At 35.8% G+C, this 16,320-nt stretch overlaps 1 protein-coding gene across 5 annotated transcripts in view; it reads left to right on the top strand.

Annotated features, from left to right (window-relative positions):
* Positions 1–16,320, top strand: part of hth (Meis homeobox homothorax) — a 206,354-nt gene that overhangs the window by 82,557 nt on the left and 107,477 nt on the right. For all 5 annotated transcript variants that reach the window (XM_086839726.1, XM_086839725.1, XM_086839724.1 and 2 more), the window contains 3 exons: positions 1,400–2,274; positions 12,709–12,989; positions 15,540–15,681. In XM_086839726.1, coding sequence (XP_086695852.1) covers positions 2,260–2,274; positions 12,709–12,989; positions 15,540–15,681 — 438 coding nt within the window. In that variant the 5' untranslated portion in view covers positions 1,400–2,259. The remainder of the gene's footprint in view (positions 1–1,399; positions 2,275–12,708; positions 12,990–15,539; positions 15,682–16,320) is intronic.

The following is a 16,320-nucleotide window of genomic DNA, read 5'->3' as shown; positions in this document are numbered from 1 at the left end:
AAGCAAGGCGAATATGTTGAGCGAAAGCTGATGGACAAGTGAAAAGCGCTCAAAAGCAGAGCTACGGCGAAGGAACCGTATTTCTTGCATTCCGCCGCCTCCCGCCCCCCTTTCCTCACTCTCTCCACTCTCCACGCAACGCAACGCAACCTGTAAAGGTGCGGCGAAAGCCCCAAAAAGAGAGCTGAAGCTGGAGAATGGCAAGAGCAACTGCCAACTGCCACTCAAGCGAAAAATAACAAATGGGATTGGTTTTTGCTGATTTTCAACGCCACGCATTGCGACGCCCGGGCCCGATGGCAGCGACGCCGGCAGTGGCCAAAAACCTATAAGCCGTCTCCTTTTGGCCAAAGCCAAATAAATTTCAAACGCGCGGCGAAACGCTACGTTGCGCAAAAAGAGCGCAGTCGACGCCGGCAGCGAGCGGTGAGTAAGAGAGGTGGGGTGGGTGGGTGTACTTGTGTGCCTGTATGTGTGCGTGCTTGCTGTATGACTGTGACAAGTGTGTGCATGACAGAGAGGCGTACCAACAAATCAGTCATCGCCAAGGATGAGAGCGCCTGCGCTCTCTCGCCGCAAAATACCTCGAAGCGGGCAATTCGCCGGAGTCTGCGCAATAAACAAACGCACAATATATTCGTCTCGCTCGCACCCCGTCTGAGTTATGGCCCGAACACGCTTAATGGCACAATTGTTGCATGTGAGCGTGTGTGAGGGGGAGAGCGCGAGAGCAAAGCCGACCGCGTGAGAGAGAGAGCGAGCGGCAGCGGCAGTGGCAGTGGCAGTGGCGGCGGCGGCGAATGATTGACACACAGTGTATCGCGTATCCGCACAGTGTATTTTTCGCTGCCAACGTGATACGACGTGTCTCTGTGTTGCGTTCTGCGTTCTCTGCGTGTTCACCGTTTTCGTCGTAAGCGAATGAAGGAAATAAAAGAAAACGGAGCGTAGTCGTCGTCGTCGTTGTCGTCGTCGTTTGTTGCCGTCGGTGAAGTTTATTATTATTATTATTATTGCCGTTATAAAATAAATAAAAACACACACACACAACCGAAAAGCTACGCCTGGAAATCGCGCGCGTTTTTTCCCCCCGGTCGTACAGCCTAGCTTTAGCATTACGTGATGCATTACGTTCTTTAAGTGTTTACGCGAAGAAAAAACCCAAAAAAAAAAAAACAGTTTTGAATTCAAAAATTTGGAAACTAAGAAAATAGCAACAAAAAACTACTCAATATTTTCTGTTTTGGGGCAGTTACTTAGACGAGGGGATCCCGCCGATCCCCCCGCAAAAATATATCTCCAATTTCTCTCTCTAAACATCCAAAACTTTTGCCGTCGCAAAGCAGCAAACAAAAATTACAATATTTGCTAAGAAACAATTTCATTTGTTTAACTCTAGTAACGTAGTATGTAGAAGCAGCTGTGATAAATAGTGCGCATATTATACGAGAATTAACAAAATATAAACAACAACGGAAAAAGAGTATACGAAAAATATAAAAAAACCAACAAGCAACCACAACAACAACAACTACAACTACTAGAAGGAAAACCCAAGGAAATCAAATGGAAAACGGCAAGGAAAACTAGAGAAAAACTAGAGAAGACAAAGAGCCATGGATTTATGACAACAACAACAACAATCAACTACAAAAAACTATGTTGCAACAACAACAATACATGAGTATACCAAGAACAACAACAACTATAACTACGGCAACTAACAACAAATTGTATACGATTTTTATATAAAAAAAAAAACAAAAACCAAACACACACAAATTATATGTAAATAAAATATTATAACACAAAAAAAGAAAAGGAAACATTAAGCAAAAAAACAGATCTCCTACAACAAAACGCGCGCGTAACAACAACAAGTATACAACAACAACAACAAAAACGTAATAATAATACATAAAATCTAAACAAATGTGCCTGTGAAATAATAATAAAAAAAATAAGAAGCAAGAAAGCTTCCCCAAAAAATTAGATGTAAAAGTGCAAATACATAAAAAAAATCCAAGCAAACAAATAATACAACCAATAAAACAGCAAACAAATATTCCACAAAAAGAACTGGAAATCAATCCAAAAAGTACAGTAGAGCGTCCCTAAAAGCATCAGCGTCGCAGGACGAAGTTCAGAAGGTAGAAGAAGCGTCGGAGCGGGACGTCGATTTGTGTGTTGCGACCCCAATTTGTTGGTTCTACTCCAAAAGTGGCACAAATCGGGTTAGACGTCGCTCCCAGAGCATTAATGGCTCAGCCAAGGGTAAGTACTAAAACCTCAAAAAAAAAAGATCTGTATAGATCGAAGAACTATATAGTAAAGGTTCCTTCAAAGAGTGTTGTTATCATAGGAACCAAGTAGCGACGGCAAAATATAAGAGTCCTTAGAGGTGAATTTTTAGGTGTTTTGAAAAGGTTACAAAAGCCGACGGCACAGGGTTAGGGGATTTATAAAGGATATAGTTTAGAATAATATGATTTTTATTAGTTAAGAATCAAATAAAAACCTTGTATGTTATTGGGGAGTTGTTATTGAGGAATTTGTATAAGTTTTCTTTGAAATTTACTATTGGGTTTCATGTTCTTAGTGAACAGTTTCCATATACACATTTCGTATATGAATATAAACATAAGCTTGTTTATAGATATTACATTATAAACAAGAAACTATTATAAAACCAGAACCTTCAACAAAAGTGTACAAATACTCGTAGTCTTTTTTAATCTCTAATTTATATATTATTATTAAAAGATTTAATAAAGAATACAGTATTTCTTATATCTAGTAGAAGACATTTCCCCAGTCAATTTCTTTATAAATCTATATCTACACACGACTTTTTCTTAAACTGCAGGTTACTAAATAGCTTCTTGGGCTGCCTAAATAAAAACCTTCCCTAATATTCCCCATTTTAATCAATTCAATGGGGAATATACATATACAAACAGTTCCCCATTTATTAATAGAGCCCTATCGAGCTGAGAAATTTAACCAAACGATCCAGATCGAGTGTGTGTTATGTTGTGTGTGTATATATGTTGGAGTAGAAAGAAAGAAACATTTGATTTATGCGGGTCATTTTCTTGTACAAGTTTATGTAATTAACTGAATCTGTAGGCATCCAAAATTCAGGGTGTTGTACGAAGAATGTTTGATAAAGTGAATCACATTTTAAGGAATTTTGTTTTTAGCAGAAACCAACATACAAATAAAGAATGAGAAATATTTATAGAATATAATTAAAAGTGTTTTGTTGTTAAGACCTTGTGACATTTAAAGAATCAAAACTTAGTTAAAGTCAACTTTAGAAATGTCTTAATATTTATTAATAATAATATAAATGACGTGTTGTTAAGAAATCACAATTCTTGGAATACTTATCACACAATTTAAATAATTTTGTTGAATAGGTCTTAACATAATAATCTTAATATTGTGTTAAGAAATTACTTTGAAACAAAGATTAGATCATTAATAAACTGCAGCTCTTGGTACATAGTATTTTTCTGAAAACATATAAAATGGTTATAGATTTCCTATATGTATATAAAAAAAAAAAGTTAATGACTTTCAAAACAGAGCACTCTGCCCTGTTGGAGTCCATCACTTTTATGTGGCATAAATTCTCGCCTTAGCTTACAGGGAGAGTAATAATAATTTTTACAATCCATCGGGGGGATCATAAATTATATGCTAATCAGGTGACTCTGGCTAACTCCGCCTTCTCTCTTAAATATTATTACCAAATCGCAGTTAGACTTTATCAATCAATGATTATCGGGGACATGCGAAGTGAACTTGATTTTTTATTAACTTGAAATGTATAGATATACAGCTGTAGTTTGCTTTACCAATTAGCGCAGGTATTTCACTGACTGTGTGTGTGAGTGTGTGTGTGTACAAGAAGAAAAAAATAAAACCAAAAATGGGAAATGAAAAACGTAAAATGTGAAATGCCCGCGGGAATTTTCAGTGGTGATTTTTATGCGTGTGCGAATAAATTTACGCCTGTGGTTTAATACACAATTCTCCAGCTCTTAACCCCCTATAGCCCCGTGTGTGTGTGTGTCCGTGTTAACCCATGTAATTCTCCTGCGGCTCTTTTACCCGAATTTGCCCCATTTCAATTCCATCAAATGAATTTTTCCGAGATATATGTATATACGGGCTGAACGGACCCTGTTTTCTGTGTGCATTTGATGCATATAATTTTATTGCACACACTGTGTTTTCCGCGGTTTTATTATTTACAATTTTTTATTTTTTATCTCTCTCCCGCACTTTCTCTCCCTCTCTCTTTCTCTGGTAAAAATGGCGGGAAGCAATTTTCGCACTTTTTTATATACAGTTTGTCAAGTAATTCTTTGCAAAACGAAAAATCCCTCACAATTTTGGGTTTAAGCTGAAAATTTATTGACAAATACAAGAATTTTTAAAATTTTCTTTTATAATATTATTAGGATAACTTTAATCTATAAATATAAAAAACAAAACTTAAATATTTTAACTTAAAACATAGTAAGAAATAACAAAAACAAAAACATTGCAATTCGTATGCTGTCAATTAATTCTTTGCAATTTGCAAAGACGTTATAGTTTACCAAGGATAACTTAAAAACTATAATAGCTGCGGCGTTAATATTTTATGTAGAGTCCATTTGCATCTATTACAGCATGGAGGCGTCGCGACATTGGCATTATTAGCCCTTTCAAGTCGTAATATTCTGGAATTTTCTCCCATTTCTCCTCTATTACTTTAATTAAACCCTTTTTATTTGTTGGAGTCCGTTTAGTCACTTTCTTTTCCAAAAAATCCCAAAAATTTTTTATTCATATTTATATCTGGGCTTTCCGCAGGAGTGTCAATGACTTTTTTGCAATTAACAGGAGCCAGGTCCTGCACAGCTGCGATTTGAACTGGAGTTTGTTTTCCTGGTGCAGTTAATATTTATTTCTTTTTGGACAAGTTACGTCATGCAGACCAAATTTCTCCGCGCTTCTGGTCAATTCCTTTTTAAGGATGTCCAAATAAAACTCCTTCGTCATTATATCATTAAAAATCCGCAGCTCACCAACTCCTTTGGATGATATGCACCCCCTTATCATCACAGAAAACTTGCCAAGTTTGAATGTTGGTATGATATTCTTCGGCTGGACACCTGTGTTTGGTTTCCTCCAAACTTTATTGGGTCATCCATGAGTGTATAGCATTATTTTAGTCTCGTCACAAAAAAAAACTTCATCCCCATACTCAGGAGGCTGGTTAACGTGGCCGATAGAGAAATTAAACCGCCATTCAATATTTATAGCTGAAAGCATTGGTTTCTTCCTGGCAATGTGTGAGGAGTATTTGTGGAGATTCAGGACTTTCCTCACAGTCTCATGGCAACCTGTTTTTCTGCAATCATTTTTTAAGTCCAAAGCCAAATTTCTGAGGGTTGTTGGCGTGTTTTTATCAATTTGTTTCGAAATTTTATAATGGTCGCGTTTGGAGAGCTTTTGGTAATCTGCCTGTAGAATTGTACAGGTCAAGTCTATTTTTCTTTTTAGACCGTTTAATTATTTTTTACATTGTTCCTAACTTAATATCAAAAATTTCGGAAGGTTCCGACGCCGATTACCCTTTATAATGGTTAAAGTAAACCAATTCTATGTTATTATCGTCAATACGTTTGCCGGGCATGATTTAAATTCTGGACTCGATCAAACACGAACTTTTTCCAACGAAATTTTTCAAGAATATAAAAGTAAAGACCACTAAGAAGTGGCAAGCGTTAATTTTCCTCAGAATTTGCTTTGCGTTGCTTAATTCTAGGAACCTCTTCAACTCCTGTTTGCATTTTGCAAAGAATTAATTGACAGCATACAAATTGCAATGTTTTTGTTTTTGCTATTTTTTACTATGTTTTAATTTAAAATATTTAAGTTTTGTTTTTTATATTTATAGATTAAAGTTATCCTAATAATATTATAAAAGAAAATTTTTAAAAATTCTTGTATTTGTTAATAAATTTTCAGTTTAAACCCAACATTGTGAGGGATTTTTCGTTTTGCAAAGAATTACTTGACAAACTGTATATTTAATTTGATTATTTTATGCCAGAGCGAAAAGAGAGGCCAGAGAACAGAGGAGTAGAGAATCTGCAGGGGGGGAAAAATGTATGCAATTGCAATTGCAATTTGTATAAAAATGTGCAATGTGCAGCTGCTGCAGTTTTTCCTCATTTTCCTCCCTACATTTTCCTCTCTCTCTCTATGCAGCACAAAAATTGTTTTGGTGTTATTTTAATTTAAAGGTTAACCGCACTGTAATTGGTGGCATAAAATATATAATTCGTCTATCGTGTGTGTTCAGTTTAGTTCTCTCTTTATTTCTTTGTTGCTGCATTGTTTGCTTTCAGAAATAGTAAATTCGAAATAGAAAAGATCAAGGAAAATAAACCCCACACAGTTGATGATATTGTGGTTTACTTTTAGTGGCTGAAAACGTAACGAAAAGTTAATGGAAACATTGAGATTTGCTAGAGGAAATATAATAACGAAAAGGAAATTACATTTTAAGGGAATATTTAGTTGAATGAGATGCTAAAATTTACTGGGAGATTATAAAATGTGATGTTATTTTGGTATTTTGTGTTAATAGTAATATTTATTATATCAAATATTTATTATAGTTAAACCTATAACCTTCAAAAACATCTTACTTCATTTTCCCAACCTTGTTTTATTAAAATATATCAAGTTTTTCTGCCATTTTCCTTATCATTTCTTTAGCATTTTAATCTTTTTTTTTCTTTTCGCGCCTCTTAACCTTCACTGCGAATTCTTCTCTAATTAAGTGAGCAATCTTCTCCAGCTTCTTTCCCTCTATGAGTCACGGCTCCCAGTAAAGAGAGTTTCTCCTCTTTCTCGCCTTCTCTTATCTTGGAGGAATATATCAGATATATATCTCAGGTTTTGGGTTTGAGAATTCCCTCTGCAGACACTTCACATGCCAGCAGCAGCAGCAGCAGCAGGCTGAGAGAAATATTTATAAACAAATTACATATGCATATTTTTGCAAAAAGAGGGAAGTTGAGGAGGGAGACTCTATATGGGGCCTATATCCAACATGAGGCTCCACATCCAAAAACTCTTCCAAATGTTGTTTTCCGTGTGCTAAAGAGCTTCATGTTTAATGATCAAATTGCGTGCCTGATTCCTTGGGTCGAACGGCGGTGCCTGTTGGTGCTATAGTTGTTGTTGTAGTTGTTGTTGTATTATTATTATTATTATTTTTTCTCTTACATTTGTTGTTGTATCTTTTTTTTTGCCATACAACACATAGTTGCCAAGTTTGATGAGGTCGCCGCTGCTGCCGTTGAAAGTGTTTTCATTAGTTTCATTTCTTTTTACATTTACGCCTAAATCAAGTATATTTTCTTGCTTTTTTCTTTTAAAATAATTTACTTGGTAATTTCCCTAACATTAAATCAAATTGATTTGCTAATATTCTTCAATATAAAATAGGTTTTACTGTTTCTGGCCAAGAACCCCCTGAAGAGATCTTGCTGCCTCCAAAAAAATAGCAAAGAGCCAAGCAAAAGTGGGGAAAAATAACAAAAATTTTTGGTGTGTTTGTTGTAAAGTAGAGGAAAAATCATTTAGACAAGTTGCACGCCGCTCATTAAATTAAATGAGCCATCAGCACGCAATTTATTTTCGTATTTTTGAGTAACTTTTTTTCTGCCAAACTCCCAAAAATACTTTTGTTTCTTTCCGCTTTTTTGGAATTTGTTATTTTTCTTTTTTTTTTTGGGGTTGGGAAAGTTGGCGTTGTTTGGCAAGAGGTCCTCTTAGAGCAATTTAATTAAATAGTCGAGAAAGCGAGGAATTTTTGTTGTATCTTTTGAAGAGGTTTAAGACTTGAAAAGAGTTAGAAGAAAAAGAATTTATTTGATGAATTTTCTCATTTTTTATACTATTTAAGAGTTAGTTGTACTTTGTCATAGAAATACTTAAATTTAAAATACTGTGAAGTTTATATTTCTGACTTTCATATGCTGTACCTTTAATTTCATAACATTTTTCTTTTCAAACACTTTCAAATAATTTTCCTTTAATTTCCAAACACTTTTTAAGGATTTTCCTTAAATTTTCGACCATTAAATTGTCTTCGCCTTTGTATGTGCTCTTTTAAATTCCCAGAAATCATTTAAAAATATATATTTCTCATTCGATTTATTTTTGATTTTTTTTTTTGCAACATTTTTGTTGCTTTTATTTTTAATTTACCTTTTTGGACAAATATTTCTTTTTGTTGTTGCTGCGCTGCTCTGTTGATTTTTTTGTTAATCATCTGCCAGGTTTTATTTTTGGTTTTTTGTTTGGGTCTCATTTTAATTTAATAAATGCCACAGCCTGACGTCATTTGTTGTTGATTTTTGATAAATGTTAAAACGCCAAAGAATTCATTTAGATTTCGTTATTATTATTTTTTTTTGTTTCGTTGCCTTTTGGTCGCTTTTAATTTGGCTACCGAGCATCATCTAATTTTTCAGCTTTAAAAATTTATGCATACATATTTTTGGTGTTTCTTCCTTTTGCTTGTTTTAAGTATTTGTTTTTAGACATAAATTAAATAGAGGAGAAAAAAACAGCGCACGTTTTTGACGTTTGATGTTTGCCTGCTCGATAATATTGTTATTAGAAGCAATAAAAGTTAAAGTTGTTGTTGCAACTGTAAATTAAAATAACACCAAGGCACGCAACAAAAATTAATTGTCTAACACCAAATAAAAAATAGAAAAAAAAACTTTTGAGAAATCCACAAAAAAGAGGAAAAAGCTGGGCGTGACTTTGGTTCGAAGGGACACACCTACAACTGCGGCTTGTCTGCTAATTAAGCCAAAGCCAAAAACAACTTGAAAAAGGGGAAAGAATTATAGAGAAATATATAAAAGATATACAATATATATATACGTATAGAGGAGAAGAAATTGAAAGAAAGAAATTCAAATACAACATGATAAACAATTAATTTTGATTAGGCCTTCGACCGCGCCAGCGCAATTAAGAAGGTTTCCTTTTTGTATCTTTTTGGGGAGGTTATGAAAATAAAAGAATAGTAATAATAATAAAAAAGCAAAAGTGTTTGAGGAGGGCAGGAAATCGATAAACAAAGTCGGGTTCTACAACCAAACATATTGAGGCCTCTATGTGGGCCAGGGAGTGGGTGGTGCAGGGTGGCTGACTATGTATAAATGGCGGCCATTGTCACCATTTTTGGCCAAAAGCACACACACACACACTCGTGTGTATATGTAGTATCTCCCTCTCGCTTTACGGCCTGACTGCATTTTTGCACTCACATTCATAACTCTTCTGACGCTGGCGTCTGGTTTTTGGTCAGTTTTAGGCGCCGCCAGATAAAGCCCACACACCCCACACTCACACCCACTTTTACACCCACAACCCACTCTCTCCCACCCATTTTAAGCCCCCCTCCATAAATGTCCTTGCTGTTGCAGCCCATTTCCTGGCTTTTGGTTTGTGCAACATTTTCAGTTTCAAGTTCACGCAGAATTTTCGTTACTGCACCAAAGCACCTTTTTTGGGGGTGTCTCTTAACTTAAAGCCTTTATTTCCTATATGCCATTTACCTGTAGAGGGGTTTTAGTAAATTAAACCAGCATTTAAGAGTGAGAAATTAAGAATAAGGTTTAGTTTAAAAGCATTTAAACAAGATTTAAGGTCTGAGTAATAAGATTGTATAGGAATTTCCTAATTTATAAAGTCCAAATACCAAAGAAATATGTTTTTGATAAAAGGAACCCTTAGAAAATGTTCAGATAAATATTAAAAGCCTTATAAAACCTCAGGTTTTCATACATACAAGTTTGAACTATTAAACGTTTCATCTGAACTTGGAATAAATCCAATAAAAATCGTTTTATAAGAGGTATAAGTCTTACAACTTAAGGTTAATAAAACAAAATGTAAGGCACACACATTTAGCCTAAGTTAAAGCCTCTATTTTCCCCCATTTCATATCCTTTTACTTGCAAACCAACTTAAAGCCTAAAATCTACATATTTCTTTCCCTATTTATAAGCACTTAAAGTTGTGCCTTAAAAGAGAAAAAAAACCCAAGTACAATTGAGTTGTTGTTGGCTAAAGTTGGCAGTAGTTGTAGTAGGCTGGCTGACTGGCTTTTAGCAATGACTTAATGTCGCCGAAACACGACAAAAACACACACACACTCATGGGGCACAGGACACACACAGAGACAGACAGCAACTAGGACAAGAGCTGGAAAACGCAACTTCTATCCCTGCTGCTCCGAAAATACAGAAAAACAGCAAATCGTAGCTCCTTCAGCGCCTGTCACTGACAGTTTTTGAGCACCACACACACACCACCCACACACACCACCCACACACACCACCCACAGCGCGATTGTCATAAATTTTTGAAGGATTTTCGACGCTGAACTTGTCAAAATCAGGACCATGCTTTTGGTGGTTGGTTCTCTGCTATTGATCCCCGTCAGCCAGAAAGCTTTTCCCTCATTCAACAAGGTCAATGGCTTGGCTTGGTCACTAAACAACAACATCAAAAAGAGGGGGAAAGAGAGCCAAGTCTCGTCTCGAGAGCCCTGATCATCAATCAAAGTTGGCCCAAAACCCAAAGTGTATTTGCCTGTTTTGTCTGTGTGTCGTCTTCTGTGCTGTATTGAAAAGTCTCTCAAATTCCCACATTACTTATGTACAAGTACAAATTGTGGTAATTTTCAAGATCTCTTTGTTGGCACACGGCTTTTGCTCCACAATTTCCTCATTTCTAAAACTGAATCGACTAAGAAATCGAAGAGAAGCAAAAAAAAGGCTAAGACAACGTTCGTTTGGTTGCCGCTGCCACCACCAACACTAAAATTAGCATAACAACTTTATAGTTTAACAGCCATGAACCGAGCCCAAGCGAACCGAAACAACAACAAAAAACCTGGCCAAAAGCAAACTGACTAACCCGGACAAGTCGCAGTATCTATAAGTTTGTATCTTGTGCATGTGCAAACAGCAACAGCAACAGAAACGACGCCAAAACGGAGGCACAGCACGACAGACGACGCTCAGCTAAAACTAATCTCTGGTTGTGTATCTCAAGGATTGCCTCTTTCAGCAAACCTCAAAGGTTGACAATTGTAGATACTTCCACCTGTAAGTGGCAGCAGCTGCCTTCGCTGCACTATTTCTCCCAAAGTCTAGATACTGCAGATGCGGCTACTGTATCTGCCAGATATTATATGTCTCCTTTTTTTTACCAGGTGCAAATCCTTGACATTTTCGCTAAAAATCTCAGCGTCTCTCCCCCCCTCCCTTTGGCACTTCAACTCGTTTTGCTTTTGCTCCGTCAACTCTCAACGGCAAGTCAATTGCTCATTTAGTGTCAAAGATTTTTCCAGGCTGATAAAAAATCAACCTCAACTTGATGAGGGAGACCAGGAAGGGCGGGAGATACTGAGATACAGAGATACTGCGATACAGAGGGGGGTTTACTGAGGGGGGGGGGCACAGGAGACATCCTCCCATCATTTCTTGTCGCTGCACAAAAATCTTTTTGTCAACTTTGCTGTCTTCAATGTTCCCCTTAAAATTATGCAGTGTGAAACGAAGAAGAAGCAACGAGAAGTGTATCTTCAGCAAAAGACGGACGCCACTTGAGTACAAAATGATAAAAATCTCACACAAAAGATACACTGCAAAAATTAGTTGAAATAAGTGATATAAGAGGGGTAAAGAAAGAGTTTTAAGAAGCTAAAAAACAACTTTATCTCTCTGTTTCAATTAAACTTTTATTAATTTGAAGAATACAAAAGATATACTATCTTTTCGCTGTTATTCTTTTTATTATTAATATTATTATTGTAATTACTGTTGTTATTGCACACAAACCCGTTTTTGCCAATTGCTTGGCTTTTTAAAAAATACTTAACTGTTGTACAACAGTTTTTTTTTGTTTTTGTTTTTGGCTCGAAAGATAGAGAACAAAAAATACACACACACATCGCACTCAAGATACTTTTGGACAGATTAACTGATAATATTCAAAATCGTCTGCTGCTTTTGGCGCATTAATTAATATGCAAAAAACGTTGGAAGAAGGTAAACGAAAACGTATAGATATTTTTAAGGTGTATGTATGGGTTATATCCATATAATGTCGAAGCGGCGGCGGCAGCAAAGTAATCACAAGGTCGAAAGTTGTGTTGAGGTTCAGTTGTGTTTTGTTGTTATTTAGATTTTTTTTTTTAATTAGGTTTATTAGCATGTTGTTTTTTTTTTTGGTGGATTTTAATTTAGAAAAATGTATTTAAATATGTGAAGATTTCATGTAGCTGCTAATTGCAGTTAGAGAAATTATTAAGGTGCTCTAGAGGTTTGTTATATACTTTAAATAAGATAACAACACTCTCAGTAAGTTGTTAAGAGAAGAAAAAGGTATTTCAATATGTGAGTTTTAAAAGGAGAATTTAGTTATGTAACTTATAAGGCAGTTAAAGTTTTATAAGGGTTTTCTGGAGTTTAAATATTAATTTAAATATTTAAAAATGATAACAACACTCTGAGGAATCTTTAACCCTTTCAAAAATATGCATAAAATTATAAACTTTATAACTAATCTTAATAATTTCTTCTCTTTTCCTAAACCCTATAGTATGACGATGGCCTACATGGCTACGGCATGGATTCCGGTGCCGCTGCAGCGGCCATGTATGATCCACATGCCGGACACCGACCGCCCGGACTCCAAGGCCTCCCCTCTCACCACTCTCCGCATATGACGCACGCGGCTGCCGCGGCGGCCACAGTGGGCATGCACGGCTACCATTCGGGTGCCGGGGGTCATGGTACACCTAGTCATGTATCGCCGGTCGGTAATCACCTAATGGGCGCAATACCCGAAGTACATAAACGTGATAAGGATGCCATTTATGAGTGAGTATATAAAAACAACCACCCAAAAAAAAAAAACATTCAAAAAAAGCTACCAAGCAACACTATCCTTTAGAAAAAAATGTAAAACTTTCAAAGATGACCCCAAGATGAACTTGGTTTCTTTAAGAGATTATAAAGAAATAATATAGTGAATGAAAAATGTGGGAAGTGATTGGGTTTAGAAACTAAACTAAATGCTGTCAAGTAGCTGTCATTGATTAAATCTAGAAAAAACAGTCTTCAATGAACATTTGAAGATCATTCACAGTATCAGTTGTTAGGATTATATAAATATATTGTTTTGCACATTAAATAAAGATTATTATTTTAATGATTTGTGAAAAATTAAACTATAAAAATTTAAAAATCATATGAAAGTATTCAATAAATCAAATCTAAGATTTGATCAATTTTGAAATAAGTTTTATAGCATTCTATGAAATATGGTACATTAAATAACATTTATGAGGTGTTATTTAAACAAGCCTGTTTTAATTTTATAATCTATATTAAATAGTATAATATAATTTAGTATAAATACAATCTTCCATGACCAGAGATCTTTCCCGTTCACCCATCAATATCCTTAGCTTCTTTATCCCTTTATTGATTTATAATTTTTGCCATGTTCTCGGGTCTGTTAGCCACCTGTTTTTCTCTTCACCTGAGTGAGGATAGGGAGTCATCATCGTTTTAACGCCACGCGTAACACACAATCACTCAAAAAAAAAGATAAAGAAACAAGGATGAAGAACATATATTATATAAAAATGATCCCCAAAGAAGAAAGCCAACGATCCTATAGGAATGGGGCGTGATCCTCTTGCGTTTTGCACAAAATACAAAATTATGGGTTTCGTCCCTAAAAATGTCTATTTTTTTTCTCTTTTTTTTGGGGGGTGTGTCTCAGGTGTTTAGTGACGCACACGGAACATGAACGTGCTTAGGCATTAGGGAGTCCAAGAACTCAACTCAACACAAAAAACGAACAACAACAGAAACCATAACCAACCAACCATATATCCATCCTAAAAAATGAGCTGCAGTTTGCGGTTCTGGTGTTAATTTGCCAAAATTGTGGTTTCTTCTCTGTTTCATTTTTAATTTTGTTTTTTTTTCTAACCCGATCCTCCTTCGTGTGTCATTGCGTGTCCTGGCAATTTTCATGTGTTGCAACTGTTTTGCCAGCTGCCTGAGTGAGTCTCCCCCCTAAAAAACAAAAATGAAACCTTGTTTGTTCACGTTTTTTCTTTGCAAATATTTGCTTTTTGAAAAAAAAAGAGAGGGAATTTCATGAATGACTTATGTGAAAGAGGCCTTCAATCAGCTGTTTGATGACTGTTTGATGATTGTCCCTTGCCTTAGAGTGTCTGAACAAACATGAATGCTTATATGTGAGTTCATTGAGCACCTGTTTTTATTATGATTATGATTATTATTATTTTTTGGCACCTTCTTCTTTTTGCTTTCGAAATTTAAAGAGAAAGAAAGAGCTGTGCTTAACACCTTCTTGGCAGCCAAAAACTCTTCAGCTGCTCCTGTTCACATTTCGCCACGTCATTGCAAATGAGTGCCTGTTTTTTTATTCATTTATATATTTATATATTTCTTATGTGTCCAGGCCAAAAACTCACTCAACTGTAAAAGCCTAAAAAGGTGGAGAAACTCTTTTATTAATAGTTTGTTAAGCGCAGGTCGACACCCCCGTCGTCTTTTAGGGGTCAGTTTATTTTTTTGTGTGCCATCTAATGGGTTCAGGTCTTTTCCCTTTTTCCACTGTTCTTTCTGGTCAGCCGTAGTCCCCGCCTAATTTTGTTCAGGTGCAATTTGTGCTACAAAAATTGAGAAATTGGTCAGGAAAAACTACACTCCAGAACAACAACAACAAAAAATGGTCAAATCATGTTGAATTGTTGGAACTAATCCGTCAGCATGAAGAAGGGGGATTATTGCTATGTGTGTGCAGTGCCAGATACAGCTACAAATGCAGATACAGATACAGATACAGAAATACAGATAAAGATACTAAAAGGAAATAGCAGCTGCTCATTTGCATTTTTCGTGAGGCAGGAAATGTCCTGAGTCTTTCAAAAGGAAACCAGAAAAATAAGAACCAAAAGGAAAGTACAACAAGTATAGGGAATTTTGAGAAGAAAATAATAACAATATAATAATTGTAATTATATTATAAAATATATAATATTTATAGTATAGTGATTAAAGATTTAGATTTAAGTAATTTTAGCAACTAAAGAGATCTTCATTTGGTTAAGAATTCTGACTTTAAACAACATTCAAACGATTTGGATAATTTTCATTTAATTTACTTGAAAGTTATAAATTTTAACTCAATGTAGCAGCTACAAATAATGAAACAATACACCTTATTTTTTAGCTTATACCAAGATCATTTATTATTTTTTACAAGCATTTGTGCAGCTGCATTTATCAGAAATGTCATGAAATTCGACCAACTCTTTGATGTATTTTATACATTTTATTTATTTATATCTCTATATTTACTATGCAATTTAATTATATATTTTGCAGACATCCGCTATTCCCGCTTTTGGCGCTTATCTTTGAGAAGTGCGAATTGGCCACATGTACGCCGAGGGAGCCCGGGGTGCAAGGTGGCGATGTCTGTTCGTCGGAATCGTTCAACGAGGATATTGCAATGTTCAGTAAACAGGTAAGAATAATGGCATCAACTTGAAGTGAAATCGGAGACGATTTCTTGCCCTCTCTATCTCTCGCTTTGGGGTTTCGAAAAAGGCACAGACACATATGGCCCACATGTGGCCACTAAATAAATACATATATATATATATATATTATATATGTGTATAAATATAAAACTCTAAAATCGCGGCACACGAACTTAACGAAGCAAGCCGCTAAATGATCGGATTACATTACCCCAAAAAGAGTGGAGTGGAGGATCGTTGTTGAGGATCGATTCCGCTGGCTGGAGTCCTGGCACTTAATTACAGTCTGTTCCCTGCTGACAACGAGGCAGCATCCTCATCCCCATTCCCATTCCATGTCAGATCCAAGATCAACATCCCTGGCAAAGGCAAAATGAACATATGTCACAAATATGCCATGTGACTTGAGAATGGCGCTGCCCACACTTGACACTTCCCCCTATTTTTTCTCTCTCCTTATTTTGGAGTTCATAAAACCCAAGAGAGGCCGGAAAACTTTGCCACACACTGACATTTAAATAATTTACGATGTTTTAACATACAAATTATAATGTTGCAAGTAGCTCCCTACACATCCTGCTGCTGCTGCTCCCCAGTTTGCTATTTTTACGAGTCTGAGAAGA

Source organism: Drosophila serrata, unplaced genomic scaffold, assembly GCF_035046125.1.
Source record: "Drosophila serrata isolate PLE 108 unplaced genomic scaffold, ASM3504612v1 contig_376, whole genome shotgun sequence".
In the NCBI taxonomy this organism is placed as follows: domain Eukaryota; kingdom Metazoa; phylum Arthropoda; class Insecta; order Diptera; family Drosophilidae; genus Drosophila; species Drosophila serrata.
The sequence above is the reverse complement of the archived record's forward strand: the minus strand, read 5'-3'. Positions and strand labels throughout refer to the sequence as shown.